The sequence below is a fragment of the Hydra vulgaris genome, chromosome 06 (genome assembly GCF_038396675.1).
Source record: "Hydra vulgaris chromosome 06, alternate assembly HydraT2T_AEP".
Taxonomy (NCBI): Eukaryota; Metazoa; Cnidaria; class Hydrozoa; order Anthoathecata; family Hydridae; genus Hydra; species Hydra vulgaris.
In genome coordinates, this window is record NC_088925.1 from 33,904,459 (window position 1) to 33,919,884 (window position 15,426).

Below are 15,426 nucleotides of genomic sequence, written 5' to 3' on the forward strand. Positions count from 1 at the left end.
AAATAATAAAACATACAATATAATCAAACAAGTATAACTTGTTTTATTATATTGTATATTTTATTATATGCTCATTAGTAAACACATTTTTGGATAAGGCGTTAACTCTATACATGGAATATCGGTGGTTCGAATCCCAATGTTTCTCAATTTGTTTTTGTTTTTCTACCCCGCACCCTCCCTTTTAATCTATTATGCTATTGGTGAAATATATGTAAACAATTATTAATAATTGTTATGCAATTATTTTTAATAATTCCATTACATGGTTTACTTAGTTCATCAGCCCCCTCCTTTTTGATCTAAATAACATATTAACAAAAGGAAGTTGGGCGGATAAAACTAAGCGCACTAAGCCAAATATTAAAAAGCAACAGGTATCCAAAATTACAAAAGTCTAAAAGATGTCAAAAAGTTTAGGTCAAAAAACATACAAGAATAGAAAGTTGATGAACAGTAACAAAACAATTAGGGCTATGTGATGGGCGCCAAAACAATTAAGGCTATGTGAACAATCTGTCAGTCCTGTCATGGCCAAATTGAAGTGCTTAAGTCACAATTTAAATGTTTTGAAGAAATCTATTTTGATCAGAAATTTTAAATTCATTTTTTAAGGTGTTATATCTCTGATTAGAGTAGATTTTCTCAAAACATTTACTTTGTGACATAAGTATTTTTATCACTAAGTTCTTTAATTGAAGGTTAAAAACTATGTACATATGTGTGTGTCTTACTTCGAAAACACACTGACAGGCCTAAATGATATAAGAAATCTGAATGTGAATAGATGTCTACCATTCAAAAACACACGGAGAGATTTTTATATACAAAAAAAGAAAAGATAAATTTATATACAAAAAAAGAAAAGATAATATGGTATAATAATATATTATGGTTACAAAACAATTATATGACCATAATAAGATAATAAATAACAGTATAGAGATCAGAACTTCATGGTGTTCCAATTGTACTCCAAACTGCTAGGTTTGACTTCTTTCCACCTCTGATTTTTTTCATTTTAAAGATAAATGCTGCTTAAGTATGTTATTTTTTTATTGGATAAATCTAAAGTAGATTAGAAATACCAACAAAATAAAATAATTTTTAAACCCAATTCACCTCCCTTAAAGTGATAAAGTTACCTGAAAAGATAATACCCCTTTTTCGATTATTTTTTTAAAAATCAACATCCTTTATTATTCTCTTTAAAGTATTATAATATAACCTACAATAACTTTAAACTTCTTATACACCAGAGCCCCTTATAGTAATAATACAAAGGAAAAATAACAAGGAAAAAAAAACAATAAATGCAATAAAAGTAACTCAACTACTTACATATTGTAAAGTTTACATCTTATCTATGAAAAAAGTGGCAATGGCATATTTCAATTGTTTACAATAATCTGTATGCCAAATCCTTATACTATCAAGACCAGCTCGGTTAAAGGCACTGTAAACAGCCTCTCCAGTCTTTTCAGCATATTATCCTAGAGAACAAAAATTAAATTGCGCAAATGGGAGAATATGGCAAATAGTATTGTTATCAACTTCGACTAAAAGTTGACTAGTTGAAAGTTGAAATTAGTCAACTTTAAAAAATTGAGTAGTCGATTTAGTCAACTAAGGACATCTTATTAATTGATTAAAAGTCCAATTAGTTAAGTAAAAATTGTAAAATCCTTATATCTTTTCATTTGATTTAATTTTTTGATCTTTAATCTTTATTTGTTCATTTAATAACATTAGTATGTACTGTTATAACTATTATCTATTTTTTGTTTATTCTCTAAAGTTTTATCTAGTTCATAGCATGTTAGCATTATTTATACCTAATTAAACGTTCAACTATGTATTTCATTAATTTTTTCTTTTGTTTACTCAATGCTTGTGATTTTCATAAATACTTTCATACAGGGTCACCAAGCTGGCTCAATACAAATTGTTGGATCTCTAGAAAATTTTCGAAGGTTAAAGAGTGCCTTTTTGGAAAAGAGTCTACTCAATTACTGCTTCCTATTTGTTTGGCAGACATCTGATGAGCAAAGAAGATACAATTTTTAGAGGCGATCTACACTTTTACATAGGCTACCAAGTCATACAAATCATTGTAAATCTTTTGTCAGTTTTTCAAAGAGCGGTTTACGTGATAGTTCGTATGTGCTTCGGTCTGAATATAGCGGATGTGGTAGCAGATCCCAGCATTTATTGGCTATAAGTTTGACAGCGTGGTGTTCAATATTTTTGCCTTAATTGCAGCGTGAAGGTGATCAACCTAAGCCAGGTAGACCTCACTTTTGATGTTGAACTGTCTCTACTGTTTTTGTCCAGGATTTGCCATTGTTGTTGTTCATCCGTGTCTTTAAACAATTACATGTGACCTCCCAATCGATGATTCTGCTTTTGTCCCACCACACACACCACATAGCCTTTTTACAGTGGACATGTTTTAATATTCCTTTATGGGAAACACCTGGCAAAATGCAAGCCTTCTTTCTATTGACATTTTTAAAGAGGACCATGACTTATCCCAAGTGACAAGACTCTTGGTCACTTGGCCAAAAGTTTGCTCTTTGTTGTCAGAGAGCTTGTGGGGGACCATACCTCCATATTTCTCTCCAAGCTTTTTGAGGTGACAAATGATTGCAGATTGATTGACATTGAAGTCTTCAGCCAGCATTCATGTTGTTAGGTTCTTGTCCTCTTTCATACCTGCCAAAAGAGCATGATCATCAAAATTGGATGTTACCGACCCTTTTCTGACTTATTCTCCAAGTTAGTATCAACTGATTTAAAACAAGAAAACCACTCTTTACACTGACTTTTTGCTGATTGTCCCTTTGCCAAAAAGTTTGAGATTGCAAAATGACTGTTGCTTATTATCCTTTCTACTCTCGAAGTGGTAAGGCATAATATGGTCCTATGACTGGTTTTTAACACATATTTTTCTAAAACAATATAGGTTATTTTAATACAAAGAGAAAAGACAAAATGGTAATGATCGATGATAAAATATTCGCAGGTATAAAATTTGGATAATGGATCAACCGAATGCTAAAATTCATCAACTAAATAGCTAAAATGCACAACCTAATAGCTAATACATCAACCTGATAGCTAAAAGCATTTTTTAGTTCATTTTTTTGTTTTTTATATTTAACTTATCTTTATAGTTTTAAATTTCATGTTCTTTACAGCTTATTAATAAAATCATAACACCTTTTTATGTTGGGCTAAACATCGCCAAAAAAGGCAGTTAAAAAATAGAGTTTAGAAAGTTATAGAAGTGTTTTTTATAGAAAGTTTATAAACTTTTTATTGTTAACATAATTGATGTTTTTATTAATTAATTAAATTGGCTGTCAACCTTGGTTATATATAAATTTAACAATGACAGTAAATCAGTCGCATAGAGAAGTCATTCAATTTTTGATATGATTGTCTAGAAGCATCTTCAATTTTTCAGAGATTATGCGGATTTTTAAATGTCAATAGGAAGAGAGTCATGTTTATTAATTATTCTTAGAGAAAAAAAGTTCATACATAAACTTAATCAGCAGGAATTTTTTTTAGTTTGAATACATGACCATGATATTAAAGTGGCTATCAATTTCAAATAGACTTCGATCACATTTATTAATGTTGCACCATTTTAAGGCGTTAATTAGATCTCCAGAATTAATCTTATATTTCACACTTGTCATATTTAGTGACAACAATCTTTGCTCATATTGAAGATGATATAAGCCTTTGGGTGCTCTTTTGATGTTCTTCTTAATACATTTTCTATTTGCTGTTTGTATCTTTTAAAGCTGCGGGTTACAGTATTCTGAGTGAGGGCAGACTAGTGCTTTTGAAGAATAATAAATCTGAATAAGATCCAAAATGTCCTTTTTATTAAACTTATTTTTTTGTGTTGCTTTGTTGACTAAATCCTTTTATATCATAAGCTACAAATTTAGAAATAAGAAATGTATGTAGAACCTTATCATGTGTATCACCCCTCAGAATTAGGATAAATGAGGTTGGCAATAATTTGCTGATCTTTAATATATAGAGGTCGGCATTGGGTCAGCAAAAAAATTTGGTACAAAGGATTTACCATGAAACAGAAACAAGCTGGGCAATTTTTTGTCAACACTTCTAGATCGGCATTGCTGAATGAAAAAATTTGCCTTTTTAAGGCAAAGGCTAAGAGAAGCCAACTCTTCACTTTACACTTAAGTCTTAGGGCTCTTGGTTAAGTAAAGGTTAGTAGTGGTGTCTTGATAAAAATACTTGTGTTTGGGCAGACTTTAAATCTATCCTACTATTGTCTTGTAGAAAGCTTCCTAGGCAAAGACTTAAGGGGTAAACAGATTACATCTGTTGACCAGCCTTTCTTTATTAATTAGGCTAGCGAAGGTGTATTTTTTATATTGAATGTTGGAACTTTTTGACTTAATGCATATGTTTTGCTTGTGTCTCTCTTTTTTTTATGACTAGGCAGTTTAACTTTCTGTATACACCTATGGTTCTGAGGCTGGCTGGAAGTCAGATTTTCCAAACTCTGTGGTAGCTCTCAGAGAGACTAATTCCATCAACAGTTCCAGAGTACTAACAGTGATTGAGTAATAACAGTGCCATGTTGCTCATGAGTGGTGTCCTTCGTACTTTTGGTGTGCATTGTTGAGGCCATATTTGGACCTTTGTTATGGCTTACGTTTATTAATGAGGCAATTGCTTAGACTATTAAATAGTGTACTGATTGCTATCTGTGCTTTGAGTCAAGTTCTTTAACAAATTTAAAAGATTAATCTAGTACCAAAAACTATAAAACACAAAAAACCATCGCCATTACTAAGTTCTCTAAATCTCTCGTTCACTAATATTTTTAGTCTTTGAAGAAACTTTTTTTCTGTTGAGTCTTATCTCTTGCAAAGTTCACCAGACCTACTTGCTCTTTGTGAGACTGATTTGGGTTCAGCTGTCTCATCTTGTGATCTTAGTGTTGATGGTTATCTGCCTATAATTCATAAAGACTGCAATAGTCACATGCTTGGCCTGGGCATTTACATTCATAAGAGTTCACCCATTTGTTCGGAAACTAGGTTTGAATCCACAGACTATTCTTTTATGTACTTTTTTAGCACCAATTTACTCAATCACCTTTCTCTTTGTTCAATATTGCTCTCCTTCATTTTAAGACTGCACTCTTTTTGATGCTATTTTTAGTAAAATTACCAAGCTTCTCTTTATCCTTAAGCCCATATTGTTGTTGTTGGTGACTTTAATGTTAATAACTACACTGAATGGCTTGGCTCTAGTGTCAGTGACTCTGTAGGCACTAAGGCTCACAACTTTTGCCTTTCTCAATCTCTAACACAGTTATCCAACTTGCTTTCCGGACAATCAGAATCATTTACCTTCTCTACTCCATTTATGTCTTGTTTCTGATTCTCATGATGCTCAGTTTATCCACATTCACCTTTAAATGTTTCTGATCATGGTTTGATCTCTAAAACTATTATCTCATTCTTCTCATCATTTGAATCCGCCCTACCATCGTAACTTTTACAACTACCTTAAAGCTGACTGGGGCTCTTTCCGTGATTTTCTTTGTGATGACCTTTGGGTTGAGAATTGTTCATCTTCCCCCTGACAAATTTGCTCGTACATTCTTGTAACTCCTTGTAACTTTTCGTAACTCTTTGTAACTAACTTGTTAGCTTGTATCTTCTCATAACTCCTTGGCATAGAATTCAGGCTGGCATAGAATCTTTTATTCCCAATGTAAGGAAAATCATGGAGAAGAAAAAGGCATGACTTGGAATCTTTGATTCCAGAGTATCATGCCTTTTTCTTCTCCATGATTTTCCTTACATTGTGCTGCTGCAATTTCCAAGATCGTAACCAATACCTCCATATTTATCACAAAAGCAATTCTCAGAAAACTCTCTTTACTATTGCTAGAAACTATTGTAAAAAGATTTTGTCGAACATCAAAGACCACTTCTTCAGGTCATGAAATCTCAGATTTCTCAAAAATACTCAAAAATGGCGTCCTGAGGTCTCTGGAGAATCTTTAATCAGTGTCTATAATAAAGGCAAATCTATTATTCCAACTCTCTTGCATGGTTCAGGTTTTGTTACCTCATCTAAAGACAAAGCTGAATTGTTTGCCAAAAACTTTTTTTCAATCTTATTTCTTGATTCCACTAATCACATCCTACCTGATATTGCCGACAAACAGGTTGATCGATTCAACCTGTTAGTTGTGCATTCGTATCACTCTAGCTTTTGTATCTAAAGTGATTTCCTGCTTAGACTCTTCACAGCTTTTGGTTTAGACAATATACTTTTTGTAGTCTTGCAGAAGTGTTCTACGGAGCTGTTATCTATATTTTTTAAAGTTATTTACAAGTGCTTATTGGAGTCTTGGAAAGTTCCATCATTACTATCATAAGCAAGGTTTTTAAGTCTTGTATTAACAAAGCCTTATTCTTTCATCTTGAATCTAATAACTTCAGTTTTGATTATCAGTGTGAATTTTAATCTACTCATTCTACTGCTGTTTTGTAAATGGTAATAACCGATAATTTTAATCGTGCATTAGATATATGTATAGAGGTTAAGGCTGTTGCTTTCGACATTTCTAAAGCCTTTGATCAAGTTTGGGATGCTGGTCTTCTCCATAAGCTCTCATCTTATAGTTCAATGGCCAACTTCTTAATTTTCTGTAACTTCAGGGGTTCCTTTAGGTTCCTTGGCCCAATACTTTTTTTAATTTACCTTAATGATCTCCCAGAAATTCTCACATCTAAGGTGGCATTGTTTGCTGAAAATACTACCATTTATTCTTGTTTTGATACGAAGCCAACAACCTTCTCTAATTGCTTGGGAGGAGCATTTGAGCTTAAAATGTTATATTTATGAATATATTTATAAACAGTAATGTACTTGATGAGTCTATCACTGTTCATCTTCTAGGATTAACTCTTACTTCCGATCTTTTTGGAAACCATATATCAATCCGTTGCAAAATTAGCATATCCTAAGGTTGCATCTTTTTATTGTGCTTGTTTCTTTCTTACTCCCAGTACTACTCTTTATCTATATAAATCTCAAATCCATCCTTGTATGGAATACTGTTGCCATATCTGGAGCAGATCTTCGAATGATCCCATTTTCTCTTTTAGACAAGGTGCAAAAGCACATTGTAAACATAGTTGGACCTGCACTTGCAGCCAACCATCAACCATTGTCACATCGTCATAATGTTGCTTCTCTTTCTCTTTTTTATAAATACTATAATGTGCGAAGCTCTGAAGAGCTAGACGCTCTTGATATATCTACTAAAGTTTATTCATGTAATGCTTGTCATTCAATTCAGTCTCATCCTTTTACTTTGACTGTTCCTAAGTGCTCCAAAAACTAATCATAAAAGGTTAAATTAGCTTAGAATGTATGTTGACAGCATAAATAATTTGTAATGGGTGACAATTGAAAAATGAGACTGAATTTAAAGACACATATCTCTTTTAAGGTATAAGGTAAAACAAAAGGAAAATTGTTTAAGAAAGTATTTTTATTTTTTAGTTTATATCTATAAAATCAGTTATTTTCAGTTAAACCATTTCTTTGGACTTTATCAACTAGTATAAACTGAGCTAAACTCTGTGTGAGCTCAATATCAAATTTATTAAGGCAATACTTGATTCTAGAATTGTAATTTTTTACAATTTTCTGCATGCTAATTGTTCTTGCATTCTTTCAAGTTTGCAGGGTTGTCTGCCTTCTCAACAAAAGTGATTCCACTTTCTAAACAAAATGTGGTTACTGTTTTTGCATAGTGAGATGATGCCTAATTAGGCTAGAATACATATGTATGATCTGAATGATACTTATAGATGAATGGAATAAGTCTCCTCTCAATGCATTTGTTTGATTTACAGCCAATCGACCAGGCACAAAATAAGGCTGAGAAATGCCATTTCAGTATAAGCAATTTATAAAAATAATTTTTTGAAAAACTTTAAGTTCATCTAACTGCAGATAAAGTAGATTTTACATCGCTAGTATAAAATATATCACTTGCATTGATACTGGAGTGATTTAACATGAAATAACACTGATCATCAATGATTAGTCTACAGTTGAATTTCTGACACAATCGACTGTACTTAATTCCAGCAACTGCCTTATGATGTTCAAAGAGTTTTTGAGTCTTTTTTTTTTCTTGGTTTTTTTTTTTTAATATTTTACCTATGTGTTGCTGAGTACAGTTGAACTTTTTAGCTGCCTGTCTTTATGATCAAACATAAGTTTGAACCTTTTTAATGTTTATCTTGATCATTTTTTTAGTCTTTCGTCCAATTCCTAGACTTCTTTGGTAACCAGGTTCACTTTCAGCATGTTTAATTATTTTGTAGATAGTACTTTAAGGTATATTCTCAGTTTTAAAGTGGTCGTAAGATAACTTTTTACCTACATTTCTGTAATTCAAATAAAATTCATACCCACGTTTTTTCATCCTTGTTTTGAATTTATTTTTTTATTCATTTGTTATAAAAAATTAAAAACACATAAAATATTAAAAACTAAAATAAAAATACTTTTTAAACATTTTTTCTTTTTCTTTTACCTTATACCTTTAAGAAGTTTTTTCAATCCAGTCCCGTTTTTCAGTTGTCTATTAGAAGTTTCTTTTGCTTTATTTTATGCTGCATAATTCATAATTTAATATTTTGTTGTTCATAAACTATTTAAAACATTTCTATCTTATTTTTTTAAATAAATATAATAATAAATAATCGGAACCTTTCGCTGAATTGTATATCTTATTGCCATAAAATCAGGGCAATTTTATCGGTTGTTTGATAAAAACGTTGTTGTTGTTGTTTTTTTTTTTGTTTTTTTTTACACATATTAGATATAATTCCAGTTTATATTTAAATATTATTATATAAGTTAATATCTAAAAAAATGTAAGAAACATTTACAAATTTTTCAAAACAAAAAAAATGTTGTTTAGTTAATTTATATTTTTGAGTGTTATCTATTATTATCACAGATGCAGAGTCCCAAAAAGACTCAGACTTTAAAGTTTTTTCCTGGTGTCTGTTATTCAGAAGCTCTAAAAAGCGTATAGAGTCCAGGTTAAAAATTGATTGTTCCTCAAACCTAAAAGTCTTAATTTTTCACAAAAATAGTCCATAAGCTTCTTTACAATTCTGGATACCAAAAACCAAGAGTGAATCTTTTTATGACTTTCAAATCTAGAGTCCTCCTTATCCCTGATTATTATATATAGTTATATTTATATATATCATTATCCCTGATTATTATATATAGTTATATATATATATATATATATATATATATATATATATATATATATATATATATATATATATATATATATATATATATATATATTATCCCTGATTTTTATATATAGTTATATATATATTATTATCCCTGATTATTATATATAGTTATATATATATTATTATCCCTGATTATTATATATATATATATATATCATTATCCCTGATTATTATATATAGTTATATATATATTATTATCCCTGATTATTATATATATATATATATATATCATTATCCCTGATTATTATATATAGTTATATATCATTATTCTATTTATTCTACTTATTTATCCTATGTTTGTATTATTCTAGTGTTTATATTATCCTAGCTTTAGTGTTACTCTGCATAAAAATTACATTTTAATTTAGACAACTAGTGATTTCTCCTTGTGCACTTATGATGGGAATATTATACACAGAAAAGTTGAGGCAGTCTAATCCATGCTATTTGGTTAGAGTTTCATCTGCTGATCTATATGTTGTTGCCATGGTATTTATATATATACAGAGTCTTTTTTGCTTTTGATATTATCCTGACTGTATTATTCTTTGTTTTTTGTATTATCAACTTTTTTTATGTGCTATTAATTTTGTGTAAATATATTTGATACTTTATCATATTTGTTATATTATTTAGTTAATATAAATAAATAGATGCAATAATTTGATTTAAAATGATTTTGAATTCATTCTTCATGTTTTCTGAAACATACAATTTTCAATTTTTCGAGTCTTTTTTTCGACAAAACATTTTTTTGTCTTTTTTTTTTTGCTTTCTTGTTCTTTAACTCTCTACTTTATTTTCTTTGGTAGTTATCAAAATTTTTTTTGGTAGTTATCAAAATTTTCTTTGGTACTTATCAAAATTTTCTTTGGTAGTTATCAAAATTTTCTTTGGTAGTTATCAAAATTTTCTTTGGAAGTTATCAAAATTTTCTTTGGTAATTATCAAAATTTTCTTTGGTAGTTATCAAAATTTTCTTTGGGAGTTATCAAAATTTTCTTTGGGAGTTATCAAAATTTTCTTTGGGAGTTATCAAAATTTTCTTTGGGAGTTATCAAAATTTTCTTTGGGAGTTATCAAAATTTTCTTTGGGAGTTATCAAAATTTTCTTTGGGAGTAATCAAAATTTTCTTTGGGAGTAATCAAAATTTTATTTAGTGGTTGCAATCTTGTTGGGAGTGAATTTGTTTGAAATAAAAAGTTTCTTTGGGAGTTATCAAAATTTTATTTAGTGATTGCAATCTTGTTGGGAGTAAATTTGTTTGAAAAAAAAGTTTTTAAAACAATTGTCCAAGTTGAGCTATAAGAACCTGTGGACCATGCAGGTCCACAGGTTTTTGCAGGACCTTGGAAATTACAGAAAAAGTTTATTTTGCAATATTTAGATAAGAATAAAAAAGATTTTCAATTAATATTAACAAGTAGTTGGTGTATGGATGGAGCATCGTCATCATAAGAGCATCACTACCATCTACATTTTAATGTTTCTAATTAAAATAACTTTCAAGATTCTGATCATTTAGACAAAACAACATCACCCCATTGACTATACGTGTATTCAAACAATATTTTATGAAGTAAAAATTTCAAAAATAATCATTGTTTTATAAAAAGCAGAGATAAAAAAATTATAATTAAAAAAATCTTGTTAAATTCCCTTTTTTTTGTTATAAATTAAAAAATGTCATTTTCTATTTACTAAAATCTAAAATAATAGTATATTTATAAAATGATTCATGTTTTTGAAATTTTTATATATTTTTGCATCATTTGAGACCCAACATGACATACTTTTGAAAAACTTTTTTTTTTATAATATTAGGAACCTGTTTGATGTATAAGGGCCTTGTGGCACCCGTAAAAATATCTTTTATTCAGAAATTTTTTTAATCCAGTATTATTTTATTATATAAAACACATTTAGGGGTTGTCAGCTGACATTTTTAAAATAAGTTGTTTTTACCACCACCCTAACAACTATAGCTTTGTTTCTCCTTGCTTGCATCTTTGTTTCCCCTTGCTGCTTCCGTGTTTCAAAACCAAAAAAATAATTTTTACTTATTTTACTTATACTCAACATGCAATCAAGTACACGAAATAACAACATATTTTTGTGATAATTACTAGACACTAGATAATTGGTATCAAGTCTTGATTTATCATCTGGTAAAGGTGCATTACTTTACAGTATTGATATTGAGATCACACAATACTGATATTCAAAGTATCAGTTATGGGTAATTCCATGTCAAATGACCCAGAAATTTTTTTAAATGTCACCCTCTGTCAATATCTGCTAAAAGTAAAACGGTCATACTTCAGGATCTTCTTGATAATTTAGCCAGAGGCTAAAATTTTAAAAAACTTATAAAAGTTATAAAGTTTATATTTTTGATTTTAAAGGAGTTGTGCCATTGGGGTAAAATGGGGCGGCCATGGGTTGTAATAGAACAAGTGAGTAATTAACAACATATAAACAAAAATTAATAATTAAAAACTAATAAATTTGTAAACCATTTGTAATCTTTATCAAAATATTTAAGAAGTCTCCATAGTTTCACAAAAAATATATTGGAGAAATAGGAGTTCAATTAATTTTTTTTGTCCCAATTCACCCTTCTAAAAAATCGTTTTTTGGGGTACTTTTCGTGTTGATTTTGCCACACACTGGAAGAAAAATCAATGTTTGCTAAATATAGGGAAAAAAGCCTTATTGTTTACATAAGGAAACATTGAATTTCTCCTAATTAGAATTTTTGAGATGTTCCACTTCTCCCATGTCCCATTTTCTCCTATGTTTTATTACTATATTTAACTTTTTTTAAGCTTAAAAATTGTTTATCAAAGTCTCTTATTTAAACTTTAATTTACTTGAGTATGCTTTATAATTTTAAGAGCTAAACCTCTAAAAAGCAATCTTTATTGTATTTTTGTTAATAATAAATTCAAAAGGTCACATTTTAATTTTTTTTTTAATCGTGACTGCGACCATTCGATACCATACAATTCTTTTTATTATCAGTATCATATAATATTGAACCAATACTGATGGTATCAACATTAGTATATAAGCAATACAACATGATACAAGACCATCCTTCTTGGCATCGTGTGTTATCGAACCAATACTGCTTGTAACGAAAATAGTAAAAAAGTGATACTACCTGTATGAGACCATCATTCTTGGTATGGTGTGGTATCAAATCAATACTGACATTATTAGTATATAAGCGATACCACACAATACGAGACCACCCTTCTCAGTATCAACATACACAATACCTATTATCTAGTGTTTAATAATTACATGAATATTGTAACATATTTTTTTACAATAATGAAATGATTACACTGTGATAAGGGTACTTATGGTTATCAGCTAAGGGTACTTATGGTTTTATGATAGAATTAGCTACAAAATGTTTAGGATTGATTTTAATGCAACTTTTTAGATGGTAGCATCAAAGTTTTTAATTGATGAAGGGGAAGACGATGAAGTTTTAAATGATGAATGGGCTGAAGCAGGTCAGTGTTTTTAATCAATTTTTTATTTAAAAAAAAGAAGACATTTTTATAATATTTGTTACATTTTTTTATATTTATTTTTTGCATCTTTAGCTGGTTTGGGTGTTTCTACTGTAAATAAGCTAGAGCGAGATTTTCTTGATGCAATGGTATGTTATCAGGTTGTTATATGAATTTAAGTGTTATAAGCAAATTTAAATTAAAAAGCATACATTAAATGCATACTTGTTAAAGCTTGTTGTACTGAATAAACATGCTAAAGTTTTTAAATTACTCTAATTTTTTTTAATTTAGACAGAAAATGCATACATATCTAAATATAAGTATCTTTAGATTTGTAGTGTAAATATTTTACATAAATATTTTACATCTTTATATATATTTTAATATATATTTTAAAACAACAATAATGACATCTGTTTTTAATTTTAAAACAACAATAATGATATCTGTTTTTAATTTTAAAACAATAATGATATCTGTTTTTAATTTTAAAACAACAATAATGATATCTGTCTTTAATTTTAAAACAACAATAATGATATCTGTTTTTAATTTTAAAACAACAACAATAATATCTGTTTTTAATTTTAAAACAATAATAATGATATCTGTTTGTAGTTTTAAAACAACAATAATAATATCATTATTATTGTTTTAAAATTAAAAACAGATATCATTATTGTTGTTTTAAATTTAAAAACAGATATCATCATTATTGTTGTTTTAAAACTACAAACTACAAGCAAAAAATATATGGGAGAAATAGGAGTTCGATTAATTTTTTTTATCCTAATTTACCCCTCAAAAAATCATTTTTTGGGTGTACTTTTCAAAAACGTTGTTTTTAATTTTAAAACAATGATGATATCTGTTTTTAATTTTGAAACAATAATAATGGTATCTGTTTTTAATTTTAAAACAACAATAATGATATCTGTTTTTAATTTTAAAATAATAATGATAATATATTTAATTGCTTTTTAGCTTGATACTTTTTTTTTGTTGCTGTTTTTTTGCTTATTTTTCAACTTGATACTATGTTCTACTTTAACTTTAAAATTTTTCTTTTACTTGAAGTTAGTTTTATTTATTAAGTTTTTTTAGTTATTGCAAAAAAAGCATAACATGAGGTGAAGGATAATGAGTGTACTATGTTTAACTTTTGTTAAGCTTAGCATAATAACTTAGATGTTAGGGAGAGTGGGGAAAAGTGAGACATTAAAAAATATCTCTAGAATACTTTTAATATCTTTTTTATATATGTACTTTTACCAAATAAGATTTAACGGATAAAGTATCATTTTACTGATTCCATCTCCTAAGATTGGCAACAGGTTATAATAAAGTATATATTTTTGGTTTTAGAGGAGATGTGCCATTGAGGTAAAATGGGACAGCCATGGGTTGAAGTAGAATAAGTGAGTAATTAACAATATATTTACAAAAATTAATAATTAAAAACTATTTTAAGGGGTAAACAGATTCTATCTGTTGACCAGTCTCGCACCCCTTCTTCATCTATTAGGCTGGCGCAGATGTATTTTTAATACATTGTTTCCAGTTTAGGATGTTGAATACTGGATCTTCTTAACTCAATGCATGGGTTTGCTTGTGTCACTGTTTTTATGACTAGGCAACTCATTCTATTATCTCCTTATTAGGGTACAGCTCTAAAACTCAGTTTTAGAGCTGTACCCTCATAACATGGTTCTGAGGCCGGCTGGTAGTCAGGTTTCCCGAACTCTGTGGTAGCTCTCAGAGAGGCTGGTTCCATCAACAGCTGAAAAATATCAAAGTATTAACAGTGCCATGTTGCGCATGGATGGTGTCCCTGTTTGTACTTTTGGTGTGCATTGCAGAGGCCACATTTGGAGCCCTTTGTTACGGCTTAGGGTTTATTAGTAGTAATGAGGCAATTGCTTGGGCTATTAAACGGTGTTCTGAGTACTATCTATGCTTTGAGTCAAGTTCTTCAATCTAACTTAAAAATGAATAAAGTACCAAAAACTATAAAACACAAAAAACCATCATCATCACCAAGTTCTCTAAACCTATCATTTACTAATATTCGTGGTCTTCGAAGTAACTTTTCTTCTGTTGAGTCTTATCTCTTGCAAAGTTCACCAGACCTACTTGCTCTTTGTGAGACTAATTTGAGTTCGGCTGTCTCATCTTGTGATCTTAGTGTTGATGGTTATCTTCCTCTGATTCGTAAAAACTCCAATAGTCACATGCTTGGCCTGGGCATTTACATTCGTAAGAATTCACCTGTTTGTCGTGAAACTAGGTTTGAATCCACAGACTATTCTTTCATGTGCTTTCGTTTAGCACCACTTCACTCTATTGCCTTTCTCTTTGTTCTATTTCGCTCTCCTTCATCTCAAGACTGCACTCTTTTTGATGTTATTTCTGATCGTATTGACCAAGCCCTCTCTCTTTATCCATCAGCTAATATAGTTGTTGACTTTAATGCTCACCACTCTGAATGGCTTGGCTCTAGTGTCAGTGACTCTGCAGGCATTAA

At 29.6% G+C, this 15,426-nt stretch overlaps 1 protein-coding gene across 1 annotated transcript in view; it reads left to right on the plus strand.

Moving 5' to 3' along the window:
* The window catches only part of LOC136081791 (protein CNPPD1-like), a 37,540-nt gene that overhangs the window by 13,480 nt on the left and 8,634 nt on the right, over positions 1-15,426 (plus strand). Inside the window, exons 4-6 of the mRNA XM_065799917.1 lie at positions 9,740-9,860; positions 12,827-12,899; positions 12,993-13,048. Coding sequence (XP_065655989.1) covers positions 9,740-9,860; positions 12,827-12,899; positions 12,993-13,048 — 250 coding nt within the window. The remainder of the gene's footprint in view (positions 1-9,739; positions 9,861-12,826; positions 12,900-12,992; positions 13,049-15,426) is intronic.